General features: G+C 37.6%; 1 protein-coding gene across 9 annotated transcripts in view; it reads left to right on the top strand.

The window, feature by feature from the left end:
* The window catches only part of RNF111 (ring finger protein 111), a 104280-nt gene that overhangs the window by 32893 nt on the left and 52891 nt on the right, over positions 1-18496 (top strand). For all 9 annotated transcript variants that reach the window (XM_032297303.1, XM_032297299.1, XM_032297301.1 and 6 more), the window contains exon 2: positions 4147-5045. In XM_032297303.1, the coding sequence (XP_032153194.1) occupies positions 4166-5045 (880 nt within the window). In that variant the 5' untranslated portion in view covers positions 4147-4165. The remainder of the gene's footprint in view (positions 1-4146; positions 5046-18496) is intronic.

The raw sequence follows: 18496 nt of genomic DNA, 5'->3' as shown, positions 1-18496 counted from the left end.
CATGTAGTCATCATGACATAGCAATAAAATGATTGGATTGATCTATGCAAAGAAGGACTGGTATTATGGTTTCAGTATTGAAACAGTGTATAACAACAAGCCATTTATAATGTCACCAAGGAGATACATCTTGTACATATTTGCCTCCTTTGTAAATTAGATCAGCCAATAATTTTCACAAAAATTAAAGACTAGAATATGGTTTGTTAAATAGCAAATAGTTTAGAATATTATCGTTGTATTTGCTGCTTTTTAAGTTAAATGCAATACTTGTGTATATTTCTTTTTGAACTTTCCTCTTTTTCTCAATTTGCAATAGAGCATGATACAATACAGCAGTGGATTTTAGAAAAAAAAAATTAGAGCACGATACAATACAATGATGGATTTTAGAGAAAAAAGATAGCATGAATTACTCCCTGGGTGGGAACCTCTTAGTTTTATGGGTTGTTAATTTTCCATTTAATGACTGCATGACATGGTAACTCAGAGAAGTTACTGTTGTACAAACACACATGACAGAATCACCAAACCACCCCTGTTGCTTCTTTCTACCCTTGTCTCATTGGACAGACCAAATTGACCAAAAATCAGAGCGGATTTAACCATAAAGAGTTAACTGGATTGTTTTTAGGCTTTGGGACATAAAATGATGGAAAAGAAATTGGGTTTAGTTAATTGTGCTATGAATCACTTCTTTGGAAATTAACGTGTGGCTTCATATTCTCAGAATTTGACTGTTTTTTGGCAAATTTTCATTGACCCTATGGGCTCCATTATCAACATGAAGACTTTGTAATTATGGATGAGGGAGGAGTCTCATTTTTAATTCTTCAGCCAATGAAGACTCCAAGATTTCCTCCTCTGAAATCCACCTGAACATAACTCCGACATGGATTTCTGGAAGAACCCCCGCTCTTTCCAAAATATGTCATGAGACTTCCGTTGCTGATGGAGTCTGTGTAGTTTATCTGATGCCCGGAAATCTTGATACTTTTCCTCTTGACTTTTTGGCTTTTTTTTTTTTAACCTCTTGACTTTTTTGCAAGTGTTTTATTGAGATATAATTTCATTGGGTTTTTAGTATATTCAGAGTTGAACACCCAGCACCACATTTAATCGTAGAACATTTTCAGTTTACTGAAAATAAACTCTCCACTTTTTTGTTTGTTTGTTTGTTTTGAGATGGAGTCTTGTTCTGTTGCCCAGGCTGGAGTGCAGTGGCATCATCTCAGCTCACTGCAACCTCTGCCTCCCAGGTTCAAGGGATTTTCCTGTCTCAGCCTCTTCAGTACCTGGGATTACAGGTGTACACCACCATGCCCAGCTAATTTTTGTATTTTTAGTAGAGACAAGGTTTCACCATATTGGCCAGGCTCATCTCTAACTCCTGACCTCAGGTGATCCACCCACCTCAGCCTCCCAAAATGTAGGGATTACAGGTGTCAGCTACCTCACCTTAGAAACTATACTTTTTGGGCATCACAGTTGAATCCTCATATTATCCCCAGCCTTAGGCAACCACATTCTGCCTCTACAGATTTGCCTATTCCAGACATTCTGATACTATCCCCAGCCTTAAGCTATCATATTCTGTCTCTATAGATTTTCCTATTCCAGACATTCCATATAAAGGAAATCTTACATTATGTCATCTTTGTAACTGGTTTCCTTTACTTAGCATATTGTTCATCCGTATGGTAGTCCCCACCCCCATCCAAGGGGAAACCATTCTGAGATCCCCCAGTGGATGGCTGAAACCATATGTAGTGTTTTTTTTCATATACATACATGACTGTGATAAAGTTTAATTTATAAATTAGGCAGAATAAGAGACAGCAACAATAAAATAGCACAGTTATAACAATATACTATAATAAAACTTATGTGAATGTGGTCTCTCTCACATGCTGTGAGTACCTGAAACCGTGGAAAGTGAAACTGGATAGCGGGGGACTACCCTACTTCATTTATTTCAATTGCTGAGTAATCTTTTGTATGGATTTATTATTCATCAGTTGATTGGCATTTGTGATCCCACTTTTTGGCTATTATGACTAATGTTACTGTTGACAAGTTTTTGTATGAATATATGTTTTCATTTCTTTTGGATATATACTTAGGAGTGGAAATGCTGGGTCATATAGCAGTTCTTTGTTTTATTTATTTATTTTTTTGACAAAAAGTCTTGATCTGTCACCCAGGCTGGAGTGCAGTGGTGCGATTGTGGCTCACTGTGACCTCTGCCTCCCTGGTTTAAGTGATTCTCCCAAGTAGCTGAGATTACAGTCATCTGCCACCAGCCTGGCTAATATTTGTATTTTTAGTAGAGACGGGGTTTTGCCATGTTGGTCAGGCTGGTCTTGAACTCCTGACCTCCAGTGATCCGCCCGCCTTGGCCTCCCAAAGTGATGGGATTACAGACGTAAGCTGCCACACCCAGCCTGTGTTTAATTTTTGAGTAACAGCCAGAGTGCTTCCCAAAGTAGCTTATGCCATTTTATATTTCCATCAGCAATGTATGAGGGTACCAATTTTTTTTTTTTTTTTTGCATCCTCTCCAACACTTGTTATTACCTGTGTTCTTTATTATAGCCATCCTATTTGGCCCCTCTCAACTGTTAGATCACATGTACCTCTGTTTTATCATTGTGGCTTGTGTTTTCTTGTTTTTAATTAGGGTGATCCTTGTCTGACTGGCTGTCTTCTGTAATTTGCTGATTACCATGCTCATGTTCACTCATCTTTGTGTTCCTGGTTTATTAGTGATCCTCCTGACCTAAGTTAGAGCTTGATGGCTGATCTTGGATACAGCACTGCCTGACTTTGTAAATAAGAATAAAATAAGACAGTGGCTTTGATAGCTTTCTGTAGGAGTAAGCCATTCCGTGTCTTAATTATTGTAATTTGTTCTGATAATAAAGTTATGTACTACAGTAACGTGGCAGACCTGTAAGATTATATATTTCTGTAACCTATTTATGGAGAGGGGAAAAAAACCTGCTTACTAAACAGCTGTTTTACTCGCTTTTTAGGAACTGGTTTAAAAATGTATTTTAAGGGCAAAACAATTCCATGGTGTCAGAATTTAGAATAGTGGTTAACAACTCGGTGAGTTTTAGTAATGGGAAGAGGATTTCTGGGGTGCTGGTTATGTTTCTCGATTTGTGTGCCAGTTACGTAGACGTGTTCATTTTGTTAGTGTTCATTGATCTATAAACTGATCTATGTGTGTGTATGCTATACTTAATAAAAACTTGTTAAAAGTATGCTAACATTGTTTATTAATACTTTGCGGTAGTAAAGCTCTTCATTTGTCACATTAACTGCCTTTCTGATGAATAGATTTCATTTTTAGTTATGTTATTTACTAGTTTTACATTATTTTCATATGTACATTGCATTGATGTAAATGCTTTAAATTCAAGTCTCCTTTTAGCAACTTGTAATTTAAGAGGTTGAATTATTTAGATACTGTATAAGCTGTAGGAAGTCTGATTTTATATTCTGCTGTACTGTTACTTAACTGAATGATCTTGGCTCTAATCTTTTCTGTATCTAAAACTGAAATGCAGCAATTGTGCCTACCACCAGGAGAATTCAGATTCTCATTAGAGAATTAATACAATAGTATGAAGGAAAAAATAGGAAAGAGAAGCTTATATTCTTTAGCTCATTATTAATGTTTCAATCCAATGTAAACATCTAGATGTACAGAAATATTTCATAATAACCACTTTAAAATGTCATACCAGGAGTAAAACATGCTGTCTGATTAGTCTTTTGAATTCTTATCCTTTTATCTGTATTTTACTGAAATAGGTTTTGAAGTAATTGATTTAACCAAATATGTTGCTGAAGGTAGTAAGATATACAATAAAATGAGTTTTTAGTATTAAAAGTTTTTAAGTAGGCTTATGCTCTATATTTACTGTATTTCTAAAAATTGGGTGCATGAGTAGAGTGATCAGAGAAAAATGTTTATAAGAACAGTAAAATAATTCATAACAGACATTTAATGTACTGATGAGGAAAAGACACTTCTGCCTTTATAAGGGATCTTCTCAGTGGAATTTGAGAACTAGTCAATTAAATAGTATAAAAAACACATTAAAAATCTTTTAAATATCTAATTTTGTCTTCTAGGCTTTCCTTAAAGTTTCCCATGTCTCAATGGACTCCTGAATATAACAAGCTCTACACCTTAAAAGTGGATATGAAGAGTGAGATTCCTTCTGATGCACCAAAGACACAGGAGAGTCTGAAAGGGATCCTTTTGCATACAGAGCCCATTGGGGCAGCCAAAAGTTTTCCTGCAGGAGTTGAGATGATTAATAGTAAAGTGGGGAATGAATTCTCTCACCTGTGTGATGATACTCAAAAACAAGAGAAGGACATGAATGGTAACCAGCAAGAACAAGAAAAAAGTGTTGTTGTGAGGAAAAAACGGAAAAGCCAGCAGGCTGGCCCTTCCTATGTGCAGAATTGTGTTAAAGAAAACCAGGGAATATTAGGACTGAGGCAACACCTGGGAGCACCAAGTGATGAAGATAATGATTCCTCTTTTAGTGATTGTCTTTCTTCTCCTTCATCTAGTCTGCATTTTGGAGATTCTGATACTGTGACTTCAGATGAGGATAAAGAAGTCTCTGTAAGACATTCCCAGACCATTTTGAGTGCTAAAAGTAGAAGCCATAGTGCACGGTCTCATAAGTGGCCTCGGACTGAGACAGAATCTGTATCGGGATTGTTAATGAAAAGACCCTGTTTACATAGCAGTTCATTAAGGAGACTTCCATGCAGAAAGAGATTTGTAAAAACTAATTCCTCACAGAGGACACAGAAACAAAAAGAGAGGATATTAATGCAGAGGAAGAAACGAGAAGTGTTAGCTCGAAGAAAATATGCCTTGCTACCTAGTTCTAGTAGTTCCAGTGAGAATGACCTCAGCAGTGAATCCTCTTCTAGCTCATCAACTGAAGGAGAAGAAGATTTGTTTGTTTCTGCCAGTGAAAACCACCAAAACAATCCAGCTGTTCCCTCAGGTAAAAATGTTTAAGCTGAGTAAAACATGGAACTGATTACATTGTATTTATGCTTATTTTTTTGTTCATGTCTTACTGATTTTGTTTTATGTAAAAGAACTATGAGCCTCTATTAACTTTTATTTTTAAGCCGTATAAATTACCAATTGTAATATGGAACCCTGACTCCACTTCAAATATAAAAATTTAAAAAATTTCTAGTGACAAAATAAGTCAGAGTTTTTTGGGGGGATAACCACTTATTACTTTTTTTTCTTTTTTGAAATAGAGTCTTACTCTCTTGCTCAGGCTGGAATGTGGTGCAATCTCGGCTCACTGGAACCTCCACCTCCTGGGTTCAGGTGATTCTCCTGCCTCAGCCTCCCGAGTAGTTGGGATTACAGGCACCCACCACCATGCCTGGTTAATTTTTATATTTTTAGTAGAGAGAGGGTTTCACCATGTTTGCCAGGGTGGTCTCGAACTCCTGGCCTCAAATGCTCTGTCCCCCTGCTTGGCCTCCCAAAGTGCTGGGGTTACGGGCGTGAGCCACCACACCTGGTCTCATTTATTACATTTTATACATACTGGATTATATTATGTATTATATGTGTTCTTAATTTATGGTACACAGTTTTTTTCCTTGTGTTTCTTTAGTATGTTTGACTTTTATGAATACTTATTCAGCTACCTGTATGATGAATTCAACCATAGTAAGAACAATTCTAGTCACTAAAAAAAGACAAATAATACTTTTTCTTTTTTTGAGACAGCGTGTGGGCCTGTTGCTCAGGCTGGAGTACGGTGATGCAATCTTGGCTCACTGTAAACTTTGCCTCCTGGGCTCAAGTCATCCTCCCACCTCAGTCTTTCTAGTAGCTGAGACTATAGGCATACACCATCACATCTGGCTTATTTTTGTATTTTTTTGTAGAGATGGGTTTTGTCAAGTTGCCCTGGCTGGTCTTGAACTCCTGAGCTCAGGTGATCCACCTGCTTCAGCCTCTCAATATTTTTTCTTTAAGTACTCTATTCTTGTTGTTTGCTGTTTTCATATTTTTTATAGCTGAAAAATAATTTCAAGTATTTGAGTGGTAACTTTTATTCTAATACTAGGACTCAGAGACTTTTTGTCCTGACAGTACGTATGTTAATATGAACTATTTCCTATCAGTGCTCTTGTGCATGTGTGCTCTTGCTCATACTCACTGTCACTCTCTTTTAAACACACACACACACACACACACATAGACACACACACACACACAGCAAATGTGATATTTAAGTAGAATAAGTTTATTTGCAGACAGTCCAGAAATGTATGTTTCATGTATACGAACCATCCTAAGATAATGCTTTACAGCTGTAATTTAAAGGGAGTTGTTGAAGTGAACATTGAAGAGCTAAGTCTGAACTGAGAGAAAAGATTAATTTCTTGTGAAATTAGGGAATAAGAGAGTGGGCTTAGGGAGAGCTTTCTAAAGGGCTAGCTAGGATCATGGTTTCAGATACTAACATAAGCTTTCCCAGTTTTACCTTATGTCTTACGTGATAAGGTCAGGGCCTGTTAGTCTACTTTTGGATGTGCCATTTCTGCTTCTTTTCTTCTTTATGAGTCCTTTTCTTTTCTAAGACTCTCTTTCCTTTTTCATTTATATTTTTCTATTTTTGCCAGAACCCCAAAACCAGTAACCTTGTTTTAGTTACCATTTCTTAGGCTTAGCCATGTTCAGTTCAGTTTTAACCTATACAAATACTTGTTTTGGGAAGAGTTCATTTTGCTTATGTACAGCCAGCTGAGAGGAATGTAGCGTAAACCATCCCTAGAAGTTTCTTGGGAATAAGGGAGATTAGTCGTCTTGCTTAATTGTCGCCTTTTTCTTAAGTGATCAGAATGTGAATTCACTAGCTTTGGAAGCGGGAACAGCAGAGCTCTATTTTGCTTGAAGTTAGTGTGACAGGATGGTTGATGTGGAGCAGAAGTTCTAAGTAGCTGATGTTTGTCGGGGAATGAGAATATAGTAATTGAATGTCATCACTGCCAGGAGTTCATATATTCTCAACTATTAAAGAGAAGTCCGAACTTAATTCATTTTAAAATCTTATTTAATACTTACTGTAGCATGTGGTTTTTTACTGCCTTTCTTGGCAGAATTACATTATTTTAACTACATTATTTTCATATATTACCCTCAAACATTAGAAACAGAAATCAAAAATGTTGAAACCAAGTACACCCAATGTTTTCTGGTTTCTAGACAAGTGATTTTCTTTAAACTAGTTTCTTAAAAAATAGTGATTTAATAACATTCACATGATGTGGAATTTTAAAAGTATCAAGTAAGTATAAAAGAGTTAATAAAAATTTATCTCTTCTTCAGATGCTCCAGTCTTACTATTACTCAGAAGTAATCACTATTAGCAGTTTATCTCCTTCAGAAAATGTGAAAGCCTATTTAAGGATAAATAAATAAATAAATAATGTGGCTTTTGTATATCACTATGTATAGTTATCTCATTCTTTTTAACATTTGCATAGCATTCCCTTTGTATGGATGTTCCATAATTTAATCAGCGTTTGTCAGTGGGTTTTTGCTGCATTGAGTTACCTTTTACTTGCGTTTTGTACACGTATGTAAGTATATCTTAAGGAATAATTTCTAACGGTGTTTCAGAGGGTATATGCATTTAAGATTTTGTTAGTGATTGTTACCAGAGTGCCCTCCAAGAAGTTTGCATTAAATTCTTCGTTGCTAATGTCATGATGATAATAAAAATACTTAACACTGGTTGAGCGCGAACTCTGTGCCAGGAATGTTCTGTTTTAGGTGTATTATTATTGAATCCTTTTAGTACTCTTACGAGATGGATTCTATTATCATGATGCTTATATTACAGATGAAGCATTTGGAAAATCAGTTTGGAATGATTTTTTTAAAAACTTTTTAGAATAAACTGAAATATTAATAGGACTTTTTTTATCTAGAAATCTCAGCTCTTTCAAAGAATTAACTTCCTTAGATTCTTAGGAGATAGGTTATTTCCTAGTCATATTTTGAATGATTCAAATAAAGTGATTTGGCAAAAAGTTTTAGCTAATTCAAATGGTAGAAGTAGAACTTGAACTCAGGCTTTCTGGATGAAGTTGGAATGTCTCAACTTTTAATTTGACTTATTTACTAAATGTTTATATGATTTGTATGGATGGATGGATATTAGTTACTCTGGAGCTTCTGGGACAACTTTTTCATATATAATTGTGTATATTTAACTGGCTTTACCAAATCATCTACAATATGCATGTATTAATCCATTCTCACACTGCTAATGAAGACATACCTGAGATTGGGTAATTTATAAAGAAAAGGGGTTTAATTGACTCAGTTCTACATGCCTGGGGGAGCCTTGCAATCATGTCAGAAGGTGAATGAGAAGCAAAGTCATGTCTTATATGGCAGCAGGCAAGAGAGAGCTTGTGCTGGGGAACTCCCATATATAAAACCATCAGATCTTGTGAGACTTATTCACTACTGTGAGAAAATGGCATGTGGGAAACTGCCCTAGTCCCTCTCAAATCCCATGTCCTCACATTTCAAAACCGTTCATGCCTTCTCAACAGTCCCCCAAAGTCTTAACTCACTTCAGTATTAACTCAAAAGTCCACAGTCCAAATTTTCACCTGGCAAGTCCCTTCCGCCTATAAGCCTATAAAATCAGAAGGAAGTTAGTTTCTAGATGCAATGAGGGTACAGGCATTGACTAATTACACCCATTCCAAGTGGGAGAAATCAGCCAAAACGAAGGGGCTACAGGCGCCGTGCAAGTCCAAAATCTAATGAGGCAGTCAAATCTTAAACCTCCAAAATGTGAGACTCAAGGGAATGAAAAAAGAAAAAAATAAAGAAAAAGCTCTAAAATGATCTCCTTTGATTCTATGTCTCACATCCAGGTTATGCTGATGCAAGAGGTGGGCTCCCACAGCCTTGGGCAGCTCTGCTCCTATGGTTTTGCAGGGTATAGCTCCCTTCCTGGCTGCTTTCATGGGTTGGTGTTAAGTGTCTGCAGCTTTCCTAGGCTCATGGTGCAAGTTCTCTTGATGCATCTACTATTCTGGGGTCTAAAGGACAATGGCCCTCTTTTCACAGCTGCACTATGCAGTGCCCGTGTGGATACTGTTTGTGGGGGCTCCGAGTTCTACATTTCCCTTTTGTACTGCCCTAGCAGAGTTTCTCCATGAGGGCCCCACCCCTGCAGCAAATTTCTATCTCGACATCCAGGCATTTCACTATATCCCCTGAAATCTAGGCAGAGGTTCCCAAACCTCAGTTCTTGATTTCTCTGCACCCACTGGCCCAACACCATGTGTAAGCCACCAAGGCTTGGGGCTTGCACCATGTGAAGCAACAGCCTGAGTTGTATGTTGGCCCCTTTTAGCTATAGCTGGAACTGAAGCATCTGGGATGCAGGGCACCATGTTCTGAGGCTTAACAGAGCAGGGGGACCCTGGGCCTGGCCCAGGAAACCATTTTCCCTCCTAGGCCTCCAGGCCTGTGATGGGAGAGGCTGCCTAAGGCCTTTGACATGCCCTGAAGACATTTTTCCCACTTTCTTGGTGATTAACATTTGATTCGTCATAACTTACGCAAATTTCTGTAGCTGGTTTGAATTTCTCCCCAGAAAATTGGTTTTTCTTTTCTCTCACATTGTGAGCCTGCAAACGTTGCATATTTTTATGCTCGGCTTCCTCTTGAATGCTTTGCTACTTAGAAATTACTTCCGCCAGATACCCTAAATTAGCTCTCCCAAATTCAAGGTTCCACAGACCTCGGAGGCTGAGGCAAAATGCTGCCAGTCTCTTTGCATAGCAAGTGGGATCTTTACTTCAGTTCCCAAGAAGTTCCTCATCTTCATCTGAGGCTACGTCAGCCTGGACTTTATTGTCCATATCATTATCAGCATTTTGGTCAAAGCCATTCAAGAAGTCTCTAGGAAGTTTCAAACTTTCCCACAACTTCCTGTCTTCTATACAGCTCTCCAAACTGTTCCAACCTCTGCCAGTTACCCACCTCCAAAGTTTCTTCCACATTTGTGGTATCTTTACAGCAGTGCCCCACTCTGTTAGTACCAATTTACTGTATTAGTTCATTCTTCCGTTACTAATAAAGACATACCCAAGACTGGGTAATTTATTTTATTTTATTTTTTGAGAAAGAGTCTCACTCTGTTTCCCAGATTGGAGTGCAGTAGTGCGATCCTGGCTCATTGCAACCTCCGCCTCCTGGGTTAAAGTGATTCTGCTGCCTCAGCCTCCCAAGTAAGTGAGATGATAGGCCTGTGCCACCGTGCTTCGCTAATTTTTGTATTTTTAGTAGAGACTGGGTTTCACCATGATGTCCAGGCTGATCTTAAACTCCTGGCCTCAAGAGATCCACCACCCTCTTTGGCCTCCCATAGTGCTGGTATTACAGGTGTGAGCCACCACACCCAGCAGCCAAGACTGGGTAATTTATAAAGGAAAGAGTTTTAATTGACTCACAGTTCCATGTGACTGGGCAGACCTCACAGTCATGGTAAAAGGTGAATGAGGAGCAAAGTCACATCTTACATGGTGGCAGGCAAGAGACAGTTGGGCAGGGGTACTCTCATTTATAAAATCATCAGATCTGGTGAGAATTACTCACTACCACGAGAAGATGGTATGTGGGAAAATTGCCCCCATGATTGAATTATTTCCACTTGGCCCCACCCTTGACATGTGGGGATTAATACAAATCATGGTGAGATTTTGATGGGGACACAGCCAAACCATATCGTATTTGCATCAGTATTTATTGGCTATTGCTGTAATGAACTGATAGAAAAATGTTGTGCATTTTAAGTATTTTTTTTAGTATCTTAGCAAGGCATGACAGTTTTATATGATTAACTGGCTTTGCCATATCACCTAAGAATTAGTTAAGTCAGTATTTTACACTATATGGCCAACATCAGTTTATTTGTGGTTCTTTTTGGTTTTGTTTTGTTTGCTTTTTGAGACAGAGTCTTATCTGTCACCCAGGTTGGAGTGCAGTGGCGCAATTACGGCTCACTGCAGTCTCAACCTCTCCGGGCTCAGGTGATCCTCTCACCTCAGCCTCCTTAGTAGCTGGGACAGCAGGTGTGTGCAACCACACCTAATTTTTTTGTTGTTTTTATAGAGACAGGGTTTTGCCATGTTGCCTAGGCTAGTCGTGAACTCCTGGGCTTAAGTGATCTGCCTGCCTCAGCCTCCCAAAGTGCTAGATTATAAGTGCGAGCCATTGCACGTAACCCGTTTATTTGTTATAATAAACAGATTCCTGGAAAATGTTTGCTTCTTGCTGCCCCATTATTAATTGGCATTTCACTTTATTAGGGCTTTCTATTTGTGTGTAGAAAGCTGAAATGATATGTCACTTGGGTTGTTAGCAAGCCTGTTGGACATTGAATTTTTCCCAGTTGCCAGTGACACTGATAATTAATTTATGCATTCTGTTTTGTTCCTGTAATATTTGTCAGGAACTTCAGATATTTAAAATAACCTAACAGAAGCTAGGTTTGAGAACAGGTGTTAGTTTTAGTGATATATTTCTAGGGTCTATTCAGAGAACAAACATTACTGGAACTAATTAACATTTAATAGTACTAAAGCATGAGGTTTCCCAATTAATTGTGGATATTAGCCCTTCCTTATATTCTATTAGCTTTAAAATTAATAGGTATTACAGATTATATCTCCTTCAGTCTTGAAGGAAATGTAAATGCCAAATATGCTCCTCAATAAGAGAGTTGAAGTCAGTCCCATTTTACCACTGAGGACAAAAAGAAGTTTCGTTTATCTTGCTTTAAAATATAATGTTTTAAGGCTGTTGTTAAAATAGTCATATGTCTTATAGTTATTAACTTATTTATATATAAAATGTTGAATAAATGTTAATTTAGAATTAGTGATTATTACCCACATTTTCTGAAAATAATTTTATTCACGCAGCATTGTAGACATAGATGTCTTGATAATTGCTAGAACCATTTTTTAAGTCATCACAGTTTTTGAGAGCATAGGATCCTCATCTGTTTTGTGTGAGATGTGGAACTTACTGACTCCATGAGTGACACATCACTAGAAACTTTGTCTCAAACTACAGATATCATTGTACTTATAGTAGGACTTTAAAAAATTATTCAGTAGCTGTATATTTATGTTTTTCATGTGTACTCCATACTGTATTGATAAGTTTTTTTTAAAAGTTTGCTTAAAAAGATAACTTGGAATTGTAGAGTCCCAGGATCAGGAATTATATCTAAAGCTGTGAATACTTGTATCCCTCTTTTTGTAAAGATAGCATTGATAGTTATGTATTTTTTTGTTTTATGGTTTTATTTGGGAATTTTTAGACATACACAAAAACAGAAATATGAAATTAACTCCCAGATACTCAACATTCTCACTTCAGTTGTTGACATTGTGCCATTCTTATTTCATCTCTGACTCCTCTTTTTTTTCCTGGAGAATTTCACAATTGTAGGCATCATTTTACTCATAGACACTTCAACACACATGGTTTAATTCTTTTTTATACATGGCATCGTTTTTGTGAACTGGTACTTAGGTCTAAAAGGTTGATTAGGTTCAAATTCAGTTCTGGCAATACTTTGTTGGTGATACTGTGTGCTTTCTGTTGTGTCACGAGCTTGATCAGAGGGTTCAGATGGCATCTTGATCCTTCCATTATAAAGTTCCCCGTCACCTTTTGCTCTAATGTGTTATTTTTCAGCAGTTATTAATGGCCTTGCCCAGATTCATTATATCATTAGGGGTTGTAAAATATTGATATTCTAATTTTATCATTTTGCTTAGGTTTCTTGTCTGAGGTTCTTCTATAAAGGAAGAACATTTCGTTCATCAGCTAATTGGTTATTCTGAAATTCTGTTCATATAGGAAAGGCAAGATGAATGCTTGATTTTCTTTCTTCATTTACCACTTCTCAGAATGTCTTAGTATTCTAGCACCATCCAACGAGGTTTTTTAATTTTTGAATATCATTATGGATGCATGAATTTTAGTATATTTGATGAGTTTCAGTTTGTTGCACTCTTTTTATGATTTTAAAGTGATTTCATCTTTGGCCTTTGGGAACATCTTCAAACTGGGTCAGTGTTCTTTTGATGCCATCCTAATAGTCTTTGATAACTTTCCTGCTCTCTGGTATATCAAGTTGGCACAGATTAGTCTACATTTCCTGCCATAGACCTAGAAACAGCCATTCCTTTAAGAACTCCTGATTTTCTTTTATTGGGAAGCGATAGAGACTAAAGTCTGGGAATTAAGGTGTTTTTTGCTCTACTGGGTTGCCAATGCTTTTGGCTTTTTTGATTTAACTTTTAGTTTTTTTGTTTGTTTTTTTTAAGAGAGAGGGTCTCACTTTGTTTCCTAGGCTGGAGAGCAGTGATGCTCTGCAGCTTTGACCTCTTGGGCTCAAGTGATCCTCCTGCCTTAGCCTTCTGAGTACCTGGGACTATAGCACATGCCACCTTGCCCCACTAATTTTTAAATTATATTTAAAATTCTTTTAGAGATGAGATCTTGTTGTGTTGACCATTTTCGTTCCCAATTTCTGGACTCAACTTATCCTCCTCAGTTGCTGGGATTACAGATGTGGTGTGAGCCACCATGCCTAGCACATTTTGACTGTTTTAATAGACAAAGCTAGGAATGTAAAGATTTTAGAATATTGTTTCCTATGATCCATGAAAAAGAAAAAAAATTAAAAAGATTTTAGAATAACATAAATCATTAATTTAAGTGAATATTTCCATTGCAAGTTTAGGATTAGGGTTTTTATGTAAGTGGTTGTTTTAGAGTTGTTTTTGTTCTTACACTGAAAACCCTGCTTCTTAACAATATTAACCATTACTTATTTGCCTTATTGTAGAGAAACCATAAATACATACAGATAAGTGAACCAGTTTCAACGTAAAACTTACCTTTAATGGCAAAACCGCCATTGTTTTTGCACCAACCTAATACAGTAATTCTAATGAGTACAGTTTAAGTATTTTGTTTTGTATTGTGCCTTTTTGGCCTTGGCCAGTTTTCTGTATGGTTATGTTATCAATTTCATATGCATTTAGGTTCATGTATTTTAGGGTTGGCTTTTTTTAAGGTATTTTTTTAAAAACTTTAATTTCACTTTTTAATTGTGTAAAACATTTACCTGACTTTGAAGTCAAAACTTTAAAACAAGATATACTCAGTGAGGTCTAACTTTAATTTTGGTTAATTCTTTTTTTTTTTTCTCTTCAAAAATAAACTCAAAATATGTCCCCCTTCTCTTACTCAAAAGTGTCCCTTGCATTTTTCACTTAATATATAGTTTTGTTGGTGTTTACAGAGTTACTGTAGAGGAATGAAAGTATATATCTCTGTGTATCTCATTTCTTTTCATTCCTTTTGTTCTTAAGTTTCATTGTACTCCCTTGGATGTTTGTACCATAGTTTGTTCAACCAGTTGATGAACAGTTGGCTGACTTTTTTTTCTTATAAATAGCACTTTAATAAATAGCTTTTTGTATATGTCATTTCATATTTTTTGCCAATGTGTCTACAGGATAGAATTCTAGAAGGGAGTTGTTGAATAAAGGATAAGTGCATATGTTATTTTGTAAAATATGGCCACATTTTTCTCCATGGTGATTGTAACCATTTTGAATGCTTACCAGCAAGGGTGCCTGTTTTCTCAAAATCTTTCCAAAAGAATATTGTTGTCAGAGGGTTTTTGGTCCATATGATAGGTGAGAAATAGTGTGTCAGTACATTTTAAATTTGTATTTCTTTTTTTTTTTTAATGTGTAATGTGGATTTTTTCATATGTTTTAAAATCCTTATGTCATTTGCATTTCTTTTCCAGTGATCAGTCTGTTCTTTTTTTTTTTTTTTTTTTTTTTTTGTGCCTGTTTTAATATCAGGATGTTGGTCTTTATTCTTCTGTACATTTTTGGAAGCTGCCTATATATTAGCAATACAAATCCTTTATAATATACACATTTTTCACAAATTAATTAGTAATTTCTTGACTTACATACTTTTTAAAATTTTATTATTTTTTACTTTTTACTTTATTTTTAGTAGAGAAGGAGTTTCCCCATGTTAGCCAGGCTGGTCTCGAACTCTTGACCTCAAGTGATCCACCCACCTCAGCCTCCCAAAGTGCTGGGATTACAGGTGTGAGCCACTGCACCCAACTGGCTTCTATACTTTAATGCTGATTTTTTAAAATCTTTTTTTTTTTTCTTTTTTTGAGACAGGCTCTTATTCTGTCACCCAGGATGGAGTGCAGCATTGCCATCTTGGTTCACTGTCTCATGAGTTGCTGGGACGTCAGGTGCACACCCTCACGCTTGGATGATGTTTGTATTTTTTTTGTAGCGACGGGGTTCCGACATATTGCCCAGGCTGGTCTTGAACTTCTGAGTTCAAGTGATCCACCCGCCTCGGCCTCCCAATGTACTGGGATTATAGGCATGAGCCAGCACGCCTGGCCAACGTTTTTTTTTTTCACGAGTCATGTTTATCAACTTTTATTCTTATTGCTTCTGAATTTTGAGTCATAATTAGGAATACTTTTTCCACTCCAAAGTTCTAGCAGAATTAGCCCATTTCCCCCAGTCCTTATACTTAATTCTTTTTTAAAATTAGAGCATAGATCCATTTGGTGTTTATGTATAATATGAAGAATGAGCTGAAGTTTTTCTCGTGTGACTATCCAGTTATCTGCAAACCAGTCATTAACATCTTTCTTTTTCCTGTTGACTTGAGATATGTTACCTTTGTCACATGTTAAATTTCCCATATGCATTTGGTCCTGTTTATGGAGTTTTTACTCCGTCTTACTACTCTGTCTGTCCATGTACTGGAACAGCACTATAGAGTCTTCAGTGTTTTTCTAGATATTGTTGCTTGTTTATTCTTCCAAGTGGAACTTTATAATCAGTTTGTTTATATGGCGGTGGTGGGAGTGGGGGAGGTCTATGATGGTTTTTTTTTGGGGATTGCATTTGTAGGTTACATTGTTGAGAGTGGACATCTTGGGATTTTTGAGTCCTCCTATTCCATAATATGGCATGTCTTTTCATTTGTTAATGTCTAGTTTTGTATCTTGCAGAGTGTTTTATGTTTTTTAAAAAACATTTTTATTGAGGTATAATTAACTACTATAAAATTCATTCAGTTTAAGTGTAAAATTTGGTAATTATATTTTGAGACAGGGTGTAGCTCTGTTACCCAGACTGGAGAGTGGTGGTGTGATCTCCACTTACTGCAGCCTCTGCCTCCAGGGTGCAAGTGATTCTCCCACCTCAGTCTTCCAAGTAGCTGGGACTATACAGGCGCATGCCACCACACCTCGCTAATTTTTGTACTTTTTGGTGGAGATGGGATTTTACCATGTTGTCCAGGCTGGTCTTGCACTCCTGACCTCAGGTGATCCACCTGCCTCGGTCTCCCAAAGTGCTGGGATTGCAGGTGTGAGCCACTGCATCCAGCCCAATTTCAGTAATTTTTGAAAGTAAATTTAGAATTGTGCAGTCATCACCACAATACAGCTTTAGAATATGTCTATCAATCCTGGAAGATCACCTGCTTTCTTACTGTCAGTCTTTGTTCCTACCTTCATTCCCATCAATCTCTTTTTTTTTTTCCCCTTTTGTGGATATTTCATATAAATGAAATCATACAATATGTGGTCTTTTATATCTGGCTTCTTTTACTTAGCATAATTTTTTTTTTTTTTTTTTGAGGCAAGGTCTTGCTCTCTTGCCCAGTGCAGTGACAGTCGCAGCTCACTGCAACCTCTCCTTCTCAGGCTCAAGCAATCCTCCTGCCTCATCCTCCCGAGTTGCTGTGACTACAGGCACATGTCACCATGTCTGGCTAATTTTTATATTTTTTGTATAGACGAGGTTTCTCCATGTTGTCCAGCCTAGTCTCCAACTCCTTGTGATCTACCTGCCTTGGTCTCTCAAAGTGCTTCAATTACAGACATAAGCCATTGGGTCCAGCCTAAGTTAGCATAATTTTTTAAGGAGGTTAATCCATGTGTAGCAGGTATCAGTAATTAGTTTTCGTTTTATTTATTTATTTTTTGAGACAAAGTCTCGCTCTGTCACCAGGCCAGAGTGCAGTGGCGCAATCTCGGCTCATTGCGACCTCTGCCTCCCGCTTCAAGGGACTCTTCCACTTCAGCCTCCCAAGTAGCTGGGACTGCAAGCGTGCACCACCATGCCAGGGTAATTTTTTGTAGTTTTAATAGAGATGGGGTTTCACCATGTTGGCCAGGATGGGCTTGATCTCTTGACCTCATGATCTGCCCACCTCGGCCTCCCAAAGTGCTAGTATTATAGGCATGAGCCACCATGCCCAGCATTCGTTTTAATTTTATTAGTTACAGCATATTCTGTTTGTATAGATATACCACATTTTGTTTATCTAATTGTCAGTGATGCTGTACTTTTGTTTGCTTGTTTGTTTGTTTTTGAGGTGGAGTCTCTTTCTGTCGCCTAGGCTGGAGTTCAGTGGCAATCTCGGCTCACTGCAACCTCTGCCTCCTGGGTTCATGCAATTCTCCTGCCTTAGCTTCCTGAATAGCTGGGATTACAGGTGCACACCACTACACCTGGCTAATTTTCTATATATTAGTAGAGATGGGGTTTCACTATGTTGGCCAGGCTGGACTCGAATTCCTGACCTCAAGTGATCTGCCCACCTCGGCCTTCCAAAGTGCTGGGGTTATAGGCACAGACGGACTAAGGTCATCAGAGAGTATAGTGGCTAACATTGCTTATTGCTGATTCCAAGAGAGTCTGTGGTGTCTTACCAGGAAATGGAAATGGACTTTGAGGAGTTCATAAAGAACTCTCTCAGAGAAACCATTGTTTTTGTTATTGTTGTTATACTACTCATATTCTTTCTAGCCTGGTAGCCAGAGAAATATGTTATTTTTCTCACGATTTAAAAGCTATAAACAACCTAAGAAACACTAGATTGTAGATGCCAAAATGTTGCTTATTGTGAATATGCTTTAGTTGTATAATTTTTATGTATTATGTTCAAGTTATGCATGAAGTCCGTTTTAGAAAAATAATGATGTTTAAGGAATAGAATAAGAGTGCTGGGCCGGGCGCGGTGGCTCACGCCTGTAATCCCAGCACTTTGGGAGGCCGAGGCGGGTGGATCACGAGGTCAAGAGATCGAGGCCATCCTGGTCAACGTGGTGAAACCCCGCCTCTACTAAAAATACAAAAAATTAGCTGGGCATGGTGGCGCGTGCCTGTAGTCCCGGCTGCTCGGGAGGCTGAGGCAGGAGAATTGCCTGAACCCAGGAGGCGGAGGTTGCGGTGAGCCGAGATCGCACCATTGCACTCCAGCCTGGGTAACAAGAGTGAAACTCCGTCTCAA

Source organism: Sapajus apella, unplaced genomic scaffold, assembly GCF_009761245.1.
Source record: "Sapajus apella isolate SASKATOON/1434 unplaced genomic scaffold, GSC_monkey_1.0 scaffold37, whole genome shotgun sequence".
Lineage (NCBI taxonomy): Eukaryota > Metazoa > Chordata > Mammalia > Primates > Cebidae > Sapajus > Sapajus apella.
The sequence above is the reverse complement of the archived record's forward strand: the minus strand, read 5'-3'. Positions and strand labels throughout refer to the sequence as shown.